This window comes from Cebus imitator, unplaced genomic scaffold, assembly GCF_001604975.1.
Source record: "Cebus imitator isolate Cc_AM_T3 unplaced genomic scaffold, Cebus_imitator-1.0 Scaffold52, whole genome shotgun sequence".
Lineage (NCBI taxonomy): Eukaryota > Metazoa > Chordata > Mammalia > Primates > Cebidae > Cebus > Cebus imitator.
In genome coordinates this window covers 191,890-209,176 of record NW_016107367.1, presented here as the reverse complement: position 1 = coordinate 209,176, position 17,287 = coordinate 191,890, and the positions used below count along the sequence as shown (strand labels likewise).

At 38.2% G+C, this 17,287-nt stretch overlaps 1 protein-coding gene across 7 annotated transcripts in view; it reads right to left on the bottom strand.

Annotated features, from left to right (window-relative positions):
- The window catches only part of P4HA1 (prolyl 4-hydroxylase subunit alpha 1), a 68,008-nt gene that overhangs the window by 24,850 nt on the left and 25,871 nt on the right, over nucleotides 1-17,287 (bottom strand). For all 7 annotated transcript variants that reach the window (XR_005200143.1, XR_005200145.1, XR_005200144.1 and 4 more), the window contains exons 2-5: nucleotides 16,985-17,092; nucleotides 15,873-15,969; nucleotides 14,172-14,323; nucleotides 10,698-10,835 (exon numbers count right to left, since the gene is read on the bottom strand). Coding sequence is in view for 4 of the 7 variants with exons in the window: in XM_017528021.2 (XP_017383510.1) it covers nucleotides 10,698-10,835; nucleotides 14,172-14,323; nucleotides 15,873-15,969; nucleotides 16,985-17,060 (463 nt within the window). In the remaining 3 variants the exon portion in view is untranslated. The remainder of the gene's footprint in view (nucleotides 1-10,697; nucleotides 10,836-14,171; nucleotides 14,324-15,872; nucleotides 15,970-16,984; nucleotides 17,093-17,287) is intronic.

Here is a 17,287-nt window from a genome sequence, read left to right as displayed (position 1 = left end):
AAACTCCGTCTCAAAAAAAAAAAAAAAAAAAAAAAAAATTTTAGAAATTGGCCCAGCATTGTGGTATGTGCCTATAGTCCTGGCTAGTTGGGAGGCTAAGGCAGCAAGACTGCTTAAGCCCAAGGGTTCAAGGTTACCATGAGCTATGACTGCACCACTGCTTGCCAGAGGGGCAACAGAGCAAGACTCTGTTTTCAAAAAAAAAAAGTTTTGGTTATTTGCCTTGTTATAATTGATTTGTTAGAGTTCTTGACTGAAACAGAGTCTTGCTCTGTCACCCAGGCTGGAGAGCAGTGCCTCAATCTCAGCTCACTGCAATCTCTGTCTCCCAGGTTCAAGTGATTCTCCTGCCTCAGCCACCTGAGTAGCTGGGATGACAGGCGTGTGCCATCACGCCAGCTAATTTTTATATTTTAGTAGAGACAGGGTTTCGCCCTGTTGGCCAGGCTAGTCTCGAACTCCTGACCTCATGTGATTCACCTGCCTTGGCCTCCCAAAGTGCTAGGATTACAGGTGTCAGCCACTGCATGCCAGGCTCAGCTATGATTTTTAAATATTTTTCCCATTCTATGGGTTAAAAATGGTGCACTTTTGAAGCTGTGATAAAGTTCAACTTGTTAATCTTTTAGCACTTGTGCTTTTGGTGTTATTATGTTAACTCGCTTCTGCAGTGAAACTTCCATTTTAAGAAAAGGAGATATTTGATAATTCACGAGATAAAATATAAACAGAAAACCAAAACACTTCAGAAAATACTGTCTCAGGCCGGGCGTGGTGGCTCACACCTGTAATCCCAACACTTTGTGGAGGCCAAGGCTGGTGGATCATGAAGTCAAGGGATCGAGATCATCCAGGCTGACGTGGTAAAACCCTGTCTCTACTAAAACTACAATAATCAGGCTAGACAAGGTAGCTCATGCCTGTAATTGCAGCACTTTGGGAGGCTGAGGTGGGTGGATCACCTGAGATCAAGAGTTCAAGACCAGCCTGGCCAACATGGTGAAACCCCGCCTCTACTAAAAATACAGAAATTAGCTGATCTTGGTGGTACACACCTATAATCCCAGCTGCTTGGGAGGCTGAGGCTCAGGAATCACTTGAACCTGGGAGGCTGAGGTTGCAGTGAGCTGAGATTATACTACTGTACTCCAGCCTGGGCCATAGAGCAAGGCTCAGTCTCAAAAAAAAAAAAAAAAAAAATCTGGGTGTAGTGGCACGAACCTATAGTCCCAGCTACTCGAGAGGCTGAGGCAGGAGAATTGCTTGAACCCAGGAGGTGGAAGTTGCAGTGAGCCGAGATCGTGCCACTGCACTCCAGCCTGGCAACAGAGCAAGACTCCGTCTCAAAAAAGAAAAAAAGGAAGGAAAATACTCAGTCTCATTCATCACTGAAGAAATAAAAAATTAAAACCACCACAAATAAAAATATCTTAAAATAATGGCCTAGATTTATTGAGGTCTTACTATCTACCAAGTATTTGCCACTTATATAATCCTCAAAGCCATCCTATTACAGATGAGGAACTAAAATAGAGGTTAACTAACTTGTCCAAGGTCACATGTTTAAAAGCAGGAAATGAAATCCGTTCAATACAACTCCAGAAGTTTGCACTCCTGTTGTTATACTATTAAATGGCAATACCTAATAGTGGGAGGAAGCAGCAATGTAAACTGGTAACTTTGCTTTTAAAAAATTCAGCAATATGAGAAAAGAATAATTCAAACTCTATGACTCAATACTACTATTTTTAATTATTTCATTGAGATTTAGTACTAGGGGTTGGGGATCTTCCTGTATAAAAGATTTTTGTGGCTGAACTATATTATAGCTAAAAACTATAATAAGCTGAAAGCAAGGAAATAAGGAAACATATAGGCAGATATATCAATGTAATGGAATAGTATTTTTCATTAAAAAGATAATTTCAATGCCATAGAGAAAATTATAAGACATTTAAAAATAGAAAATATGAACAAATAAGATACCCTAGGCCAGATGTGGTGGCTCATGCCTGTAATCCCAGTACTTTGGGAGGCCGAGGAGGACTGATCACTCGAGATCAGGAGTTTGACACCAGCCTGGTGGAAACCCCATCTATACTAAAAATGTAAAAATTAGCCAAGCATGGTGGCAGGCGCCTATAATCTCAGTTACTCAGGAGGCTGAGGCAGGAGAATTGCTTGAACCTGGGAGACAAAGGTTGCAGTGAGCCAAGATTGTGCCACTGCAGTCCAGCCTGGGCAACAAGAGTGAAACTCCATCTAAAAAAAAAAAAAAAAAGAGAGAGAGACTCTAACAAAGACCAGGCATATTGGAATGGGGAAAACAAAAGACCTTCTAAAAATCATAAATATCAACAACAGTTCAAAACTCATTAGACTCGTTAAAATGTAGATTAAACATAGCTAAAAAGAAAATAATAAATCTAGAAGACAGAGGTAAATAAGTTATCATGGCATAAACTACCCAGAATGCAGGAGAGAGAGATATAAACATGAAATGCTAGTTAAAACACAAAGACAAAAGAACTAAAGTCTAATTATGTCTACTTGGAATTCCAGAAGAAGAGAACAGAAAGAATATAGATAAGATAATATTTAAAGAGAGAATGGTAGAAAAATTTCCCAAATTAAAATGCGTAGATGTTCAGATTCAGGAAACACAAAGAATTCCATTCCAAGCCAAATAAAGCACATTTACGGGCTTCTTAAGAATGTGTTTCAAGGAGGAAAATCCCCAAAGGAAAGTCTGAGGTACAATAAAGAATGATGAACAATGAAAATGGTATACATAAATGCCAATCTAAATTAAAGAAAGGGGCCTGGCACAGTGGCTCACACCTGTAATCTAAGCACTTTGGGAGGCCAAGGCAGGCAGACTGCTTGAGCTCAGGACTTCAAGACCAGGCTGGGCAACGTGGCAAAACCCCGTCTTTACTAAAAATACAAAAAATTAACCAAGCATGGTAATGCAGGCCTGTAATTCCAACTACTGGGGGAGGCTGAGGCACGAGAATCACTTGAACCCAGGAGGCGGAGGTTGCAGTGAGCTGAGATTGCACCACTGCACTCCAGCCTGGGAAATAGGGTGAGACCCTGTCTCTAAATAAATAAGTAAATAAATTTGAATAAAGACAACATTGACAGGGGTATAACTAAGGGAAAAAATAAAGGGGGTGGTCATGGTGAGATTCCGTCTCTAAATAAATAAATAAATAAATAAATAAATAAATAAATAAATGTTGAATAAAGACAACATTGACGGGGGAAACTAAGGGAAAAAAATAAAGGGGATGATCATGGGACGCACTCCAGCAGGGTGGCAATCTTTAGATGCTTATTAAGAAAGAAACAAAGTAGAAACTGATGAATGTGAAGACAACAGTGACTCCATTTTTCCTGTTAATCCGCCACGTTTACCTTTTGATTAATCTCAGTCCCATGAATGCCTGCTGATTTCTACTTTACTTGCTGTCTTTAGTGTAAGAACATGTACTCACTATAAATCCTGCCTTTAGATCAAAGCAACGTTGATGTTATCACAAGAATTACAGGGTATGACACACACAGCATTCTTGCCTATTCTGGAGTTTGCCTTTAATTATCCGTATAGAGCACATACACTCTTTCCCTATGGCATTTAAGCCATGCATCTGGAGACTAATGCTGCAGAGATCTTGCTGCTGCCAAGACCATGCTTCCATCTGTAAGTTTCCCAATAAATCATCCTTTACTGACAATTAAGAAAAAAAAAACAAAAAAAACCCTAGAACCTCCACAAAATAGAGTAATAACATGTAGCTATAGAAAGAAATGACGATTTCTATATATGACATGAAGTAATGGCTAGGGCATACCAATAAATTAAGGCACCAAAGTACATAACAGTATTTATAGTATGCTATCTTTTGTGTTTAAGTGGAGGGAAAATAGGAGTAGACATATATTTGCTTATATTTTTAAAAAACTAGAAAAAGTAAAACAAAATGGTCACATATAGGAAAAAAAAGGGAATAGGTTTAAAAGTATAGGAATGAAAGTGAGACTTCTGCTAAGGTACTTTATTAGTATAGTTTGGACTATAAAGAATTTAAAAGTTTTACATAATTAAAAACAACAAATTGGCTGGGCATGGTGGCTAGAGCCTAAAATTTTGGCACTTTGGGAGGCCAAGGCAGGAAGAGCCAGGGAGCTCAAGACAAGCCCGAGCAAAATAATGAGACAATGTCTTTATTTAAAAAAAAAAAAAAAAAAAAAATTAGGTATGGTGGTACATGCATGCCTATAGGCCTAGTTATTTAGGAGGCTGTGGCAGGAGGAACCCTTGAGCCCAGGAGTTCAAGGCTGCACTGAGCTATGATCATGCCACTGCACTCCAGCCTGGGCAATAGAGAAAGACATTGTTTCTAAAACAAACAAATGAAAATAATGAATCAAAAGAAAAAACAAGGACAATCCCTAAAAACTGAGGAAAAATACTGAAACAAATGAATCCAACTGTATAACATGTTGAGGGCATACCCACAAAGAGAAATGAATTACTTCAGATGTCTTTAAAACAAGATTTTGACTGATCATATCTAGAGTGATATATTTTAAGGATATAAAGTACAAAAATATTAAACTGTATTCAGTAGTTTTTTTTGAGATGGAGTTTCACTCTTGTTGCCCAGGCTGGAGTGCAATGGCACGATCTCGGCTCACCACAACCTCTGCCTCCCAGGTTCAAGCAGTCCTCCTGCCTCAGCTTCCTAAGAAGCTGAGATTATAGGCATGCGCCACCATACCTGGCTAATTTTTTTTGTATTTTTAGTAGACACAGGGTTTCTCCATGTCTGGTCAGGCTGGTCTAGAACTCACGATGTCAAGTGATCCGCCCACCTTGGCCTCCCAAAGTGCTGGGATAACAGGCATGAGCTACTGCACCTGCTAGTAGTCTTAATGTTATTAATAGTAAGAATAAAACAGCATGAGTTAATAGTATGAAGAATAATCATGTTAATATCCTTAGGAACCAAATTTTCAAAACAAGAAAAAAAAGATATAACCCTGTGATTTTCAATTTGAATTGAAATTAACAATATGAACTTACATATTTCCTGTCTCTGTTTATGACAAATTTGATAGCAATAAACACCCCTAGAACCTAACTAGACTCTGCTACTTAAATGCCATTCCTGTTCAAAGGTATCAGGCCTTGCCAGACATAAGAGGGCACACCTGTAGTTCCAGATACTCAGGAGACTGAAGCAGGATGATCACTTGAGCCCAGGAGTTCCAGGCTGTAGTGCACCATGATCACATCTGTGAATAGCCACTGCACTCCAGCCTGGGCAACATGGCAAGACCCTATTTCTTAAGGGGGGTGGTGGGGGGAAGGACCAAGGCTTACTACAGAAATGCCTGGTTCCTACTCTGGAGTGTAAGAGAAACCTGGAAAAAAAAAAATGTGCCAGAAAGCAAGGAGGTTTCTTCTCTATCAAAGAATAGTAACAGTCAATCAAAAAAGCAAACAAGTCAATCTAAAGATGCTCCCACTGGGCTAAAATGGGATAATCTGAGATCAAAGAAATAATGAATAGACTGAAATACAAAAAAAAAAAAAAATCCAGCTGGGCACGGTGGCTAATGCCTGTAATCCCAACACTCTGGGAGGCAGAGGCGGGCAGATCACCTGAGGTCAGGAGTTCAAGACTAGCATGACCAACATGGAGAAACCCTGTCTCTACTAAAAATACAAAATTAGCTGGGCATGGGGGCACATGCCTGTAATCCGACCTACTCAGGAGGCTGAGGTAGGAGAATTGCTTGAACTTGGGAGGCGGAGGTTGCAGTTAGCTGAGATTGTACCATTGCACTCCAGCCTGGGCAACAAGAGTGAAACTATGAGTTCATATGTCATGAAAATTACTGATCACTACTAAAAATAGTTACTTATTACTCTGAAAATCGATAAAGGCGGCTAATTATAGACTTATTTGCCTTTCCTGTATATAGTTCAGGGTAACCAAACAGTTGATGATGGAACATTCCTATTTATAGAATTCCAGTTAAAAAAAGTAAAAGGAATAATGGAATGAAAAAAATCACCATTTTGTAACCCCTAGTGAAATAGTGTTGTAGGCAATGATCGTCAAAGGCTGCCAAAGCCATTAGACAAAACTTAAGGAGAACTTTACATGGAGTGATCAGGCTCTCACCACCGGAACCCCACTCATCAATCAGCATCATAAAAAGTGTGACAAGACATTAGGTGTTGGTTCGTGCAGTTCAACAGAAAGTTCATAGCGCCACCTATGGAGTTAATTTTAAAACTTAACTTGAATCTAATTGAGCCTCAAGCTCTAACCAGGTTGTAGGAAACATAAGCATTAAAGGAACACGTTAATCACCAAAGTAGACAACTCCAGAATGTGGAACATTCCGCAGAACATATGACCAGGTTCCCCCAGCTAACCAGTGTCGTAAAGAGAAAAAAAAAAAGGAAAAGGGAATAAAAGGGACTTAAGAGACATAATAAAAAAATGCAACTGTATAAAGACAACTTTGAGACCACCAGAGAAACAATACTGACTGGATATTAAATTATATTAGGAAAATTTTTTTTTTTGAGACAGAGTCTCGCTCTGTCGCCAGGTGCCAGGCTGGAGTGCAGTGGCACAATCTTGGCTCACTGCAATCTCCGCCTCCTGGGTTCAAGCAATTCTCCTGCCTCAGCCTCCCAAGTAGCTGGGACTACAGGTGCATGCCACCACACCCAGCTAATTTTTGTATTTTTTAGTAGAGACGGTGTTTCACCATGTTGGCCAGGATGGTCTCGATCTCTTGACCTCGTGATCTGCCCGTCTCGGCCTCCCAAAGTGCTGGGATTACAGGTGTGAGCCACCGCGCCCAGAAATATTGTTGATTTGTTAAGCAGAATGATAGTAAGTGGTTAGGTTACTTTTTTAAAAAGACCAGCTAGGCACAGGTGGCTTATACCTATAGTCCCAGCTACTTGGGACGCTAAGGCGAGAGGATCACTTGAGCCCAAGAGTTCAAGGCTGCAGTGAACTATGATGGTACCACTGCACTCTAGCCTCAGCAATAAAGTGAGATCCTGTCTCTAAAAAAAATTAATTAATGAATGAAAAAGACCTACTTGAGGCCAGGAGTTCAAGACCAGACTGGGCAACATAGCAAGAGCCCATCTCTACAAAAAAATTAAAAATTACCCAGGTGTGGTGGCACACCTATAGAGCCAGCTCTTCAGGAGACTAAGGCAGCAGGATGGCTTGTGCCCAAAAGTTCAAGGCTCCATTGAGCTATGATCATGCCAGTGCATTCCAGCCTGGATGACAGAGTGAAATCTTACCTCAAAAAAATTGTCCTGATCAGTTAGATATGCATGTTGAATTACTTATGGATATGATATCTAGGATTTGCTTTTAAAATACTTCGACAAGTCCAGGCACAGTGGCTCACGCCTGTAAATCCCAGCACTTTGGGAGGCCGAGGCGGGGGGATCATGAGGTCAAGAGATTGAGACTATCCTGGCCAACATGGTGAAACCCCATCTCTGCTAAAAATACAAAAAAAAAAAAAAAAATTAGCTGGGTGTGGTGGTGCATGCCTATAATCTCAGCTACTCGGGAGGGTAAGGCAGGAGAGTTGCTTGAACCCAGGAGGCAGAAGTTGCAGTGAGCCAAGACTGCACCACTGCACTCCAGCCTGGGAAAAAGAGCAAGACTCCGTCTCAAAAAAAAAAAAAAACTCCAACAAAAAAGGAGTAGATAAACCAAGAATGACAAAATGTTTAAAACCGTTTGGAGCTTGATGATGGCATAGGATCAGTATATTACCTTTATTTTTGTGTATGCATGATATTTGATATTTTCCATAATAAAAGAAGTTTTTATAAATAACAAAAAGGAGAAAGTCATGTCCTACAGGGCTCTTTTTATGCTATCATACAGAAAATCATATAGTTCCCTTTCTGACACTATCAAAAAAAAATGACAGGTATGTGAAAAAATAACAAGCCTAGACAAGAAATGTCAACAACATTTCTCTCTGAATATACAGTTCTGAGAGTAAATCAATATTACACTAGTAGTCATGATTCCAGAAGAGTAAAGTTTTTAAAAGAAACTACTAGTCAAAGACAGACTAGCCTACATTTTCTCTGATAAAACAGATCACATCGTATTTATTTACTTAAGTGTCTGATAATACCACAAAGGAAACTGGTGGAGAAACAAACACAATGGTGGTTTCTTTAATACATTTTGATTGAATACACTTCAAAGAGTCACTAAAATGGCCAGAACCAGACTTAGGTATAACCTATCCAATGGTGGTAACATAAGTTTTTTCAAAAGATGCTAACAGAAAAGGAATTCATGAGAAATGAAAGGATGTAAAGTTATGGGCATGTTTTGCTAGTGATTAGACAGTTGCAGACCACGGGAAAGCATAAGCTGGTCTGACAATGAGCTGTGGAATTCCAGGATCAAACAGAGTCCAGGCTTGTAGATGTATGCACTAGAGGATCACATGACCCATTTTATCAAATATTCAAAACATACAATCACCTCCATTCACTATTTTTTTTTTCTGGCCTTCTGTTAGTCACTTACAGACAGTAATTATCAGTATTCTCCTAAAATGAAGAGGAAGATCCGTGTTTTTTCCCTTAAATAATTCTCTGTCTCCCCTTCCACTCTAGGAAAGCATACTGTCTTCGTGCATTTGTGCTCCCGTAACAAAATATCAGAGGACTGGATAATTTATAAAAAAAACAAATTTACTTTCTCACAGTTCTAGAGGCTGGGTAGTCCAAGATCAAAGCACTAGCAGGTTCAATTGTCTAGTGAGGGCTGCTCTCCTCTTCCGAGATGGTACCTTGTTGCTACATCCTCCAGAGAGGAAGAAGAATGCTATGTCCTCATATGGTGAAGTGGAAGGGCAAGAGAGCTAGAGGCTGCATAAAACCGCTTTCATAAGGGTCTTAAATCCCATTTGTGTAGGGCCCATCTCTTAATACCATCACACTGGCCATTAAGTTTCGCCACCTGAATTTTGGAAGGACACATTCGAACCATAGCAGATGCTAAGAAACTAACTTCTTAATAGTTTAACATGACTTAGTTCCAGAAACTAAAGATGAATATTAAATTTTGACAATGCTATTAGTTTTCAGTTATGAGAACTAGTAAACTGAGGATGAGCTCATAATGCAGCAATTATAAATGTTTCTCTCAGTGGCATGCAAAACACGTAAGATGACAGTATGCCATTGATACATGTAGGTAGCAACAGTAATATTTTTTTACATGACCTGATATTCTGGCAACATTATTTGAACAAGCATGGCAGAGACAGTAGATAATCTTTAGCTATTCTGCTTTGGTAAAGTATTTCTGCTTGTCTTACCTATTGACCTTTAACAATACTAAAGGCAGACTGCCTGGGAATCTGATTTTTAAAATGAATGAAAAGTGATGCAGCATTTGAAAAGGAAAACTGTTCCCAAAGTAGAGAACAGGATAAGAAAAAGTAAATAGGCAAGAAAACAAAGAAGAAAAGGAAATAAGGAAAGTGATATGAGCAGAAAGAGACTATAAAAAGATTCATACAAAAAGCAAACCAAATTTGATAAGAAACAAAAATAAGTTGTAAATTCCTTTGTTTCAAAGGAAGAGGTATGATGACTGACATGAACATATCAAATTGAATATAATAAACCAAAATGAAAGTAAACTAACACTAAAAAGAGTCCTTTATTGTCACATGTCAAGGGCGGGACAGGTAGAGATAACTGAATCCTGGGGGCAGTTTCTCCCCATGCTGTTCTTGTGATAGTGAGTGAGTTCTCACAAGATCGGATGGCTTTATAAGCGTCTGGCATTTCCCCTGCTGACACTCATTCCCTCTTCTGCCACCCTGTGAAGAAGTGCCTTCCGCCATGATTGTGAGTTTCCTGAGACCTCCCTAGCCATGTGGAAATGTGAGTCAATTAAACCTCTTTTTTTTTTTAATAAATTACCCAGTCTTGGGTATTCCTTCATAACAGTGTATGAATGGACTAATACATCCCACCTCAGCCTCCCAAACAGCTAGGACTACAGGCATGCACCGCCACACCCAACTAAGTTTTAATTTTTTTGTAGAGTCGGGGACTTGCTATGCTGCCCAGGCTGGTCTTGAACTCCTAGCCTCAAGTAATCTTTCCCACCCTTAGCCTCCCAAAGTGCTGGGATTACAGGTATGAGCCACCATGCCCAGCCCTATTTTGTTAAATGGAACTTATCTGGTTGATCAAGCCAGAAATCTCTATGAGGTACATCATCAAATTCTACTATTCTACTCCAATAAGTAGCTTGATAGTCTATCCACTATCACCTCTGACTTAAATATTAGCAACAACCTCCTCCCTGGTTGGTAAAATGATAATTTCTTTTTCTTACACACTAAAATTACCTACTTAAGTTAGTCTCTATCAATACAAGCTTTCAGAGTAACAAGCTAGAAGCATACCCACAACTATTAAGCCCTAAGACAAAGGGAAAGTGATTCTTTTGTCCTCAAAGGCTATGAAACAAATTACAATTTAAAATCTTAAAATGCAGATGTCTTTTTTACACTACCATTGTCTTAATGGACTCAAAAGAGAAGTTAGGTGATAGGTATTTTATAGACTGGAAGAATAATCTTACCTGGAAGATTACCCTTTGAGATGGTATCTGTATCCAAATTGTAGGTATCCTGGAGACGTAATAGAGCTTTGGCTGCCCCAACCTGATCTTCATCATTAGGAAAGTACTGTCTCTGAATGGTTAGGTTAGAAATAAAAACTTGAAAAAGATAAAAAAAAAAAAAAAAAAAAAAAGGCTGTAGAACCTCATAAACTTCCCATAAAGAGACTTACTAAGGATTTTTCAAAATCTATTTTACTATTTTCTACCATACCATGAAAAGTTCCACATATTCAACAAGAAAAAATTAAGTACATTGAATGAGACTTGGCATACTTCTAACTTGTTCAATCTTCCAAAAGCCTAGTGTTGTTTAAGTACTGTAATGTGATGTTGTTATATAAATTATTATATTAGCAGGTAAAGATCACCTAACCTAATAGTTATGAGTTTTCAGTTAATATGGCAAGAAAATAAAAGTGCATCCACTAAGTTTGGGAAATGAACACATTTATGGATCTGAAAATGACATTCACTGACAATCAATTATACTTCCAGAAAACAGATGGTAAGTAAAATGTGTGCTCTTAAAGTTCTGTTTTCTTCTTCCGTGATTACACATTATATAAATATGTAAATATGTAAAGTTTGGTGGAATTCTTCAAGGGGAAGGAAGAGATATTAATTATACACTTAAGATCAACAGCTAAGCTAGTTTATTAAAATATATTTAGATCAGTTTAATTATCAAACATGGTATTGATCAATCAAAATTTACAATATATAAAACCTAATCTTAATTTAAAGAGGATTTATATAAAGTATAGCAAAAATCAAACTAACAAACCAATTATTGATAACCATATAACCCCAAGGAGCATGGATGCTAAATACTCCTTAAGAAACAAAAAAAGTGGTTTAAAATTTTAATATAGGCATCATTATTTGTGAATAAAAATTAGGTATGAGATTTCCCTCTCTTCTCATTAACTTATAATCAACTATATGTTTTTTGGGGGGTTTTTTTTGAGACAGAGTCTCACTCTGTCACCCAGGCTGGAGTGCAGTAGCACAATCTCATCTTCCTGCAACCTCCACCTCCCAAGTTCAAGCAATTATCATGCCTCAGCCTTCCAAGTAGCTGGGATTACAGGCGTGCACCACCCCTAGCTAATTTTTGTATTTTTAGTAGAGACGGGGTTTCACCATGTTGGCCAGGCTGGTCTCCTACTCCTAACCTCAACTGATCTGATCGCCTTGGCCTTCCAAAGTGCTGAGATTATAGGTGTGAGCCACTGCATCCAGCCTACTATGTATTTTGAACAGCAAGAGATCAGGTTCTTTTTTTTTTTTTGAGATGGTGACTCACTCTGTCACCCAGGCTGGAGTGCAGCTGCACAATCTCAGCTCACAGCAACCTCTACCTCCTGGGTTTAAACAATTCTCCTGCCTCAGCCCCCTGAGTAGCTGGGATTACAGGTGCCTGCCACCACAATCAGCTAACTTTTGTACTTTCAGTAGAGACAGGGTTTCACCATGTTAAGCCTTTCAAACTCCTGATCTCAAGTGATCTGCTTGCCTAAGACTCCCAGACTGCTAGGATTACAGGTGTGAGCCACGGCGCCCGGCTGAGACCAGGCATTATTATGTTAATGAAAATGTACAAATGAACAACTAACTGGAAGAGGGCTAGAGTTTATATCAAGTGTATTTTTATGCTGTTTTGTCTTTTTTTAGAGACAGTCTTACTGTGTTGCCCAGGCTGAAGAGCAGTGGCTTTTTACTGGTATAATTCCATTATTAGATCAGAGGGGTTTTGACCTGCTCTGTTTCCAACAATATTTTTTAGTTTTACGACCAATTCCCAGTCACAATCTCTACATGGAATTTTACAAGCAAGTTTTACAAGTTTTATAGAAGGCTATAATATTTATTATGCTACAAACAAAATTCTAAGAAAAATAAATTTATATATATTTTCTCTCATAGCATTATAGAATGACTACTACAGATTAAAACAACAAAGTCCCAATTCACATTATAAAACAATTTAGTTCATCACTTGAGAATAAATATATGGATTTCCTTAAAAACATGTTCAGGGCCAGGATCCGTGGCTCATGCCTGTAAACCCAAACACTGTGGGAGGCTGAGGCAGAAGGATTGCATGAAGCCAAGAATTCGCTATCAGCCTGGGCAACATAGCAAGACCAAGACCTTGTTTCTACAAAAGAAAAATTTAAAAATTGGCCCAGCATGGTGGTCCATGCCTGTAGTGCCAGCTACTGAGAAGGCTAAGGTGGGAGGATTGCTTGAGCCCAGGAGTTCAAAGCTGCAATGAGCCATGATTGTGCCACTGTACAATCAGCCTGGGCAACAGTGAGACCCTGTCTCCAAAAAAAAAAAAAAAGTTCCCAAGGTGTTATATAGTACAGAAAATAATCACAGGCAGTTACCTCTCATAGTAAAGAAGTATTCACAAGTACTTGCCATATTTTCTTTTCAAGGCTTCCTGACCTTTGACTAATAGTTTACTTCACTGCTTACAGAAAGTACTTACCCTTGTAGTATCTTACGTAACTAGCTCAGCTCTTTTCCATCTCTCTCTCTTTTGGAGGGGGACATAATTATCCCTTAACCTCCTTACTAAAGTCCAGATTTAGTCTTCTACATCTGTTACTAAAGTATCTAAAACATTTCAACACTCCAACTACAACTGTATTTGTATCACTTATTCATTACTACTGTTTGCAGTCTCAGTTTGATTTATTGTCTACATTGAGTAAACTAATTCTAAACTTCAAAATACCAGATAGAACACAGCTAATGCTTCTCTTTACAGTAACACTCCCAACAGTTTTTAAATTGATTGTAGATAAAGATATAAATTTTTAAAGTTTGAAGATAATCCTAAAATAAAAAGGATTACCCTCAGAAATGAAGTTATATGCCAAATAATCTATTCACTTTTGCAGATTTCAAAACAAAAGTCAACAGTAAAAGAAATTACTTCTTTTGGCTGGGCATAGTGGCTCGCGCCTGTAATCCCAGCACTTTGGGAGGCCAAGGCAGGTGGATCACGAGGTCAAGAGATCGAGACCATCCTGTCCAACATGGTGAAACCTCGTCTCTACTAAAAATACAAAAATTAGCTGGGCTTGGTGGCGCGTGACTGTAGTCCCAGCTACTGGGGAGGCTGCGGCAGGAGAATCACTTAAACCCGGGAGGCAGAGTTTGCGGTGAGCTGAGATTGTGCCACTGCACTCCAGCCCGGTGACAGAGCCAGACTCCATCTCAAAGAAAAAAAAATTACTTTTTTAATCAAAGAATTCATGATTTTGACTAAATTAACTCTATTCAAACCAAATGCACCCAGGCATAATCCAGTTATAACACTGAACACTTGATTTCCTGGGAACTGAATTTATCACTAATTTTATTATTTCTACAGATGGTGGCAATATTGCCTTACTCAGGAATCTCTTTCAGACTTACCATCTGACATATCCTTAAGGACCAGATTCTCCAACTCACTCCATTCAGTATTCAGACGTTTCATTAATTTGAATGCATTTACTGGATGCCCAACAAATCCTTCTGGATCTTTTGTCGCTGTACTAGTTAGCCGATCTAACTTCTCTGCCCATCTACAGGTGTAAAACATAAAAACTGAGAATACGTATATTTCATAAGGAAAAACACAATTTAGTGAAATGCTCAGAAAAAAGAAAATGCCTAGAAGTTTTTGAGTTAAACTATACCTGTAGTTTCTTTTTAAAGTAAAATTATAAGGTCTTTTTTAAAAAGCAAGACTCTTGGCAGAATCAAAATACAACTATAGGACTTTTTGTTTTAAATTTGTTTCTCCCAATGATTATAATAAATGGAACCTCCCTATCTTAGTAAAAGTTGTGAATGAATCCCTCTAGTAAAAGTTAAAAATTCATTTCCACGAGGCCGGGCGCGGTGGCTCAAGCCTGTAATCCCAGCACTTTGGGAGGCCGAGGCGGGTGGATCACAAGGTCAAGAGATCGAGACCATCCTGGTCAACATGGTGAAACCCCGTCTCTACTAAAGCTACAAAAAATTAGCTGGGCATGGTGGTGCGTGCCTGTAATCCCAGCTACTCAGGAGGCTGAGGCAGGAGAATTGCCTGAACCCAGGAGGCGGAGGTTGCGGTGAGCCGAGATCGCGCCATTGTACTCCAGCCTGGGTAACAAGAGCGAAACTCCGTCTCAAAAAAAAAAAAAAAAAAAATTCATTTCCCCATAGGTCCTAGGGCCAAATAACTGATTATTACAAACTACCAATTAGCCCAACCCAAATTCAATTACATGTTCATTTACATTAACTTATACTAAACTTTTACATCCAGTATCTAAAAACTATATCTTAAAACAAAAAAACTGAATACTTAGCTACTCATTAAATAAAAGACAGGAATTCTCAGGTCAGGATTAACTATGAACATGAGTCAATTAAAAATAAATTCATATTAGACAAAAACTCTATCAATTAAATAACACTAATCATATTTATCACTATAATGTCTACAAGGGAACCAGGGAGTCAAGGATAAATAGAATTGGAAAACTGCTGCAGGAGGTGGCTTGACTAAGAGGTTAGGAGAAGCATAAAACGTATTAGCAATATTTTTAAAATTTATCAGTCAACTTCCCATATCCAACCATATTCGTTTTTTTTTTTGAGATAGTCTTGCTCTGTCGCCCAGGCTGGAGTGCAGTGGTGCAATCTTGGCTCACTATAGCCTCCACCTCCTGGGTTCAAGCGATTCTCCTTCCTCAGCCTCCCAAGCAGCTGGAATTACAGGCACATGCTACCATACCCAGCTAATTTTGTATTTTTAGTAGAGACAGGGTTTCACCATGTTGGCCAGGCTGGTCTCGAACTCCTGGCCTCAAGTGATCCACCTGCCTCGGCCTCCCAAAGTGCTGGGATTACAGGCATGAGCCACTGTACCCGGCCAATATCTAGCCATATTCTTATCTCAACCCATGTTCTTCCATGTGAAAGTTGGCCCAACTCTAACTTGTTCTCTATACACCTATTTTAGCCATTTCAACTGGCTTTGTAAGACTCAAAAATGGGTTTCATTTCTACTTAAAGAATATTTTAGCTTGAGAAAGAAAACATCCAGGTTGAGTCAGAGTCATAATAAGTAAATATTTTGCTTACTTTTTTATTTGTTCTAACTTGTCCTCTTCTGCTTTAATATAATCTTTCAGAGAAGTTACCAGGTCTTTCTCAGTATGGATCAAATCAGTCATCTGACCTAGAAGGGGAAGAAGGTTATCAAATACTCTTATCCTTCAACACAAGTATGTTAAGAATAAGAATGATTGAGACTGTTCCATTCTATGAGACAATTTAACTGGCATGAATCAGCTATGCTGAAGACGATCTTTTTTTCACCAGATAAACCAAAATAAAGTCAAAAACTTTTCTAATCAAGTGTTTCAGTTCTAATTTTCAAGGCATTTAATTTTGCAAGCTTTACACTGTACTGGCAAATTGTCCTTACCGTGTAAAAATACAAATGTATTTTTAAATTGCAAATCAACACTACTTTCCAAAGACTGTTTCTTCACCACCTCCCCTTTACGTTTGTTTTTGAGACTAATTAGCATTAAATTTTTATTTAATAAACAAAAACCACACTAAAAAAAGTTTCAAATAATCCATTATTTATAATACGATGCAAGAACCCATCATTTTATATACTGGAATCAAGAGTCATAAATATGTAATACTTATGGGCCAGGCACTGTGGCTCATGCCTATTGTAATACCAGCACTCTGGGAGGCCAAGGCAGGAGAGTCCCTTGAGGCCAGGAGTTGAAGACCAGCCTGGGCAACATGGTGAGACCCTCTATTAAAAATAATAATGATAAGCTTCTTTTTTTAAATTATGATACAAAAAACCCCTTTAGTTCACAGTAGAATCTTAAATGGAAAAAGCAGACTAGATATATATACAGTATATTACTTGTGTATCTGTGCACTGAAAAAGACTAAGTATATGCATTATTTGCTTAATAGACTCATTAATGGGTAACTTCCTTTGACATGCATTTCTAAATTTTTAAGTTTCTACACTGAATATGTATCATTTTTGTAACAAAAAAAATTTTTTTAATAAAATTATTTTAAAAGGACCTTTTAGAGAGGCAGGGAGGAAACCTATACTCTGGGAATACATTATATTTGTTTTTGCTGATTTTAAAACACTAAAAAATGGAAATTAAAAAATGCAAAACCAACACAAACCAACAAATAGTAAGACTTACCAATTGAAGTAAAAAAGCCTGGATGAGCCAAAGACTGGGGAAGCAGAATTCCTACAATTAATATACACCAGATCATCTTGGAAGACTTAATTTTACAGGATCACACACCTAAAACAGAAATAGAGAAATGCCAAAAAAAAAAGAAAGAAAGAAAAAGAAATGCAGTCATTCCTTAAAAAATACAAAGGGTAAAAAAAGTTCCTTATCTATTCTATGAAAAAGTAAAAGATTCCCAGGTTGCCCATAGAACTGATGTTAATTATTATCAATTGTTTAACGTTTTTTTTTTTTTTTTTTTTTTTT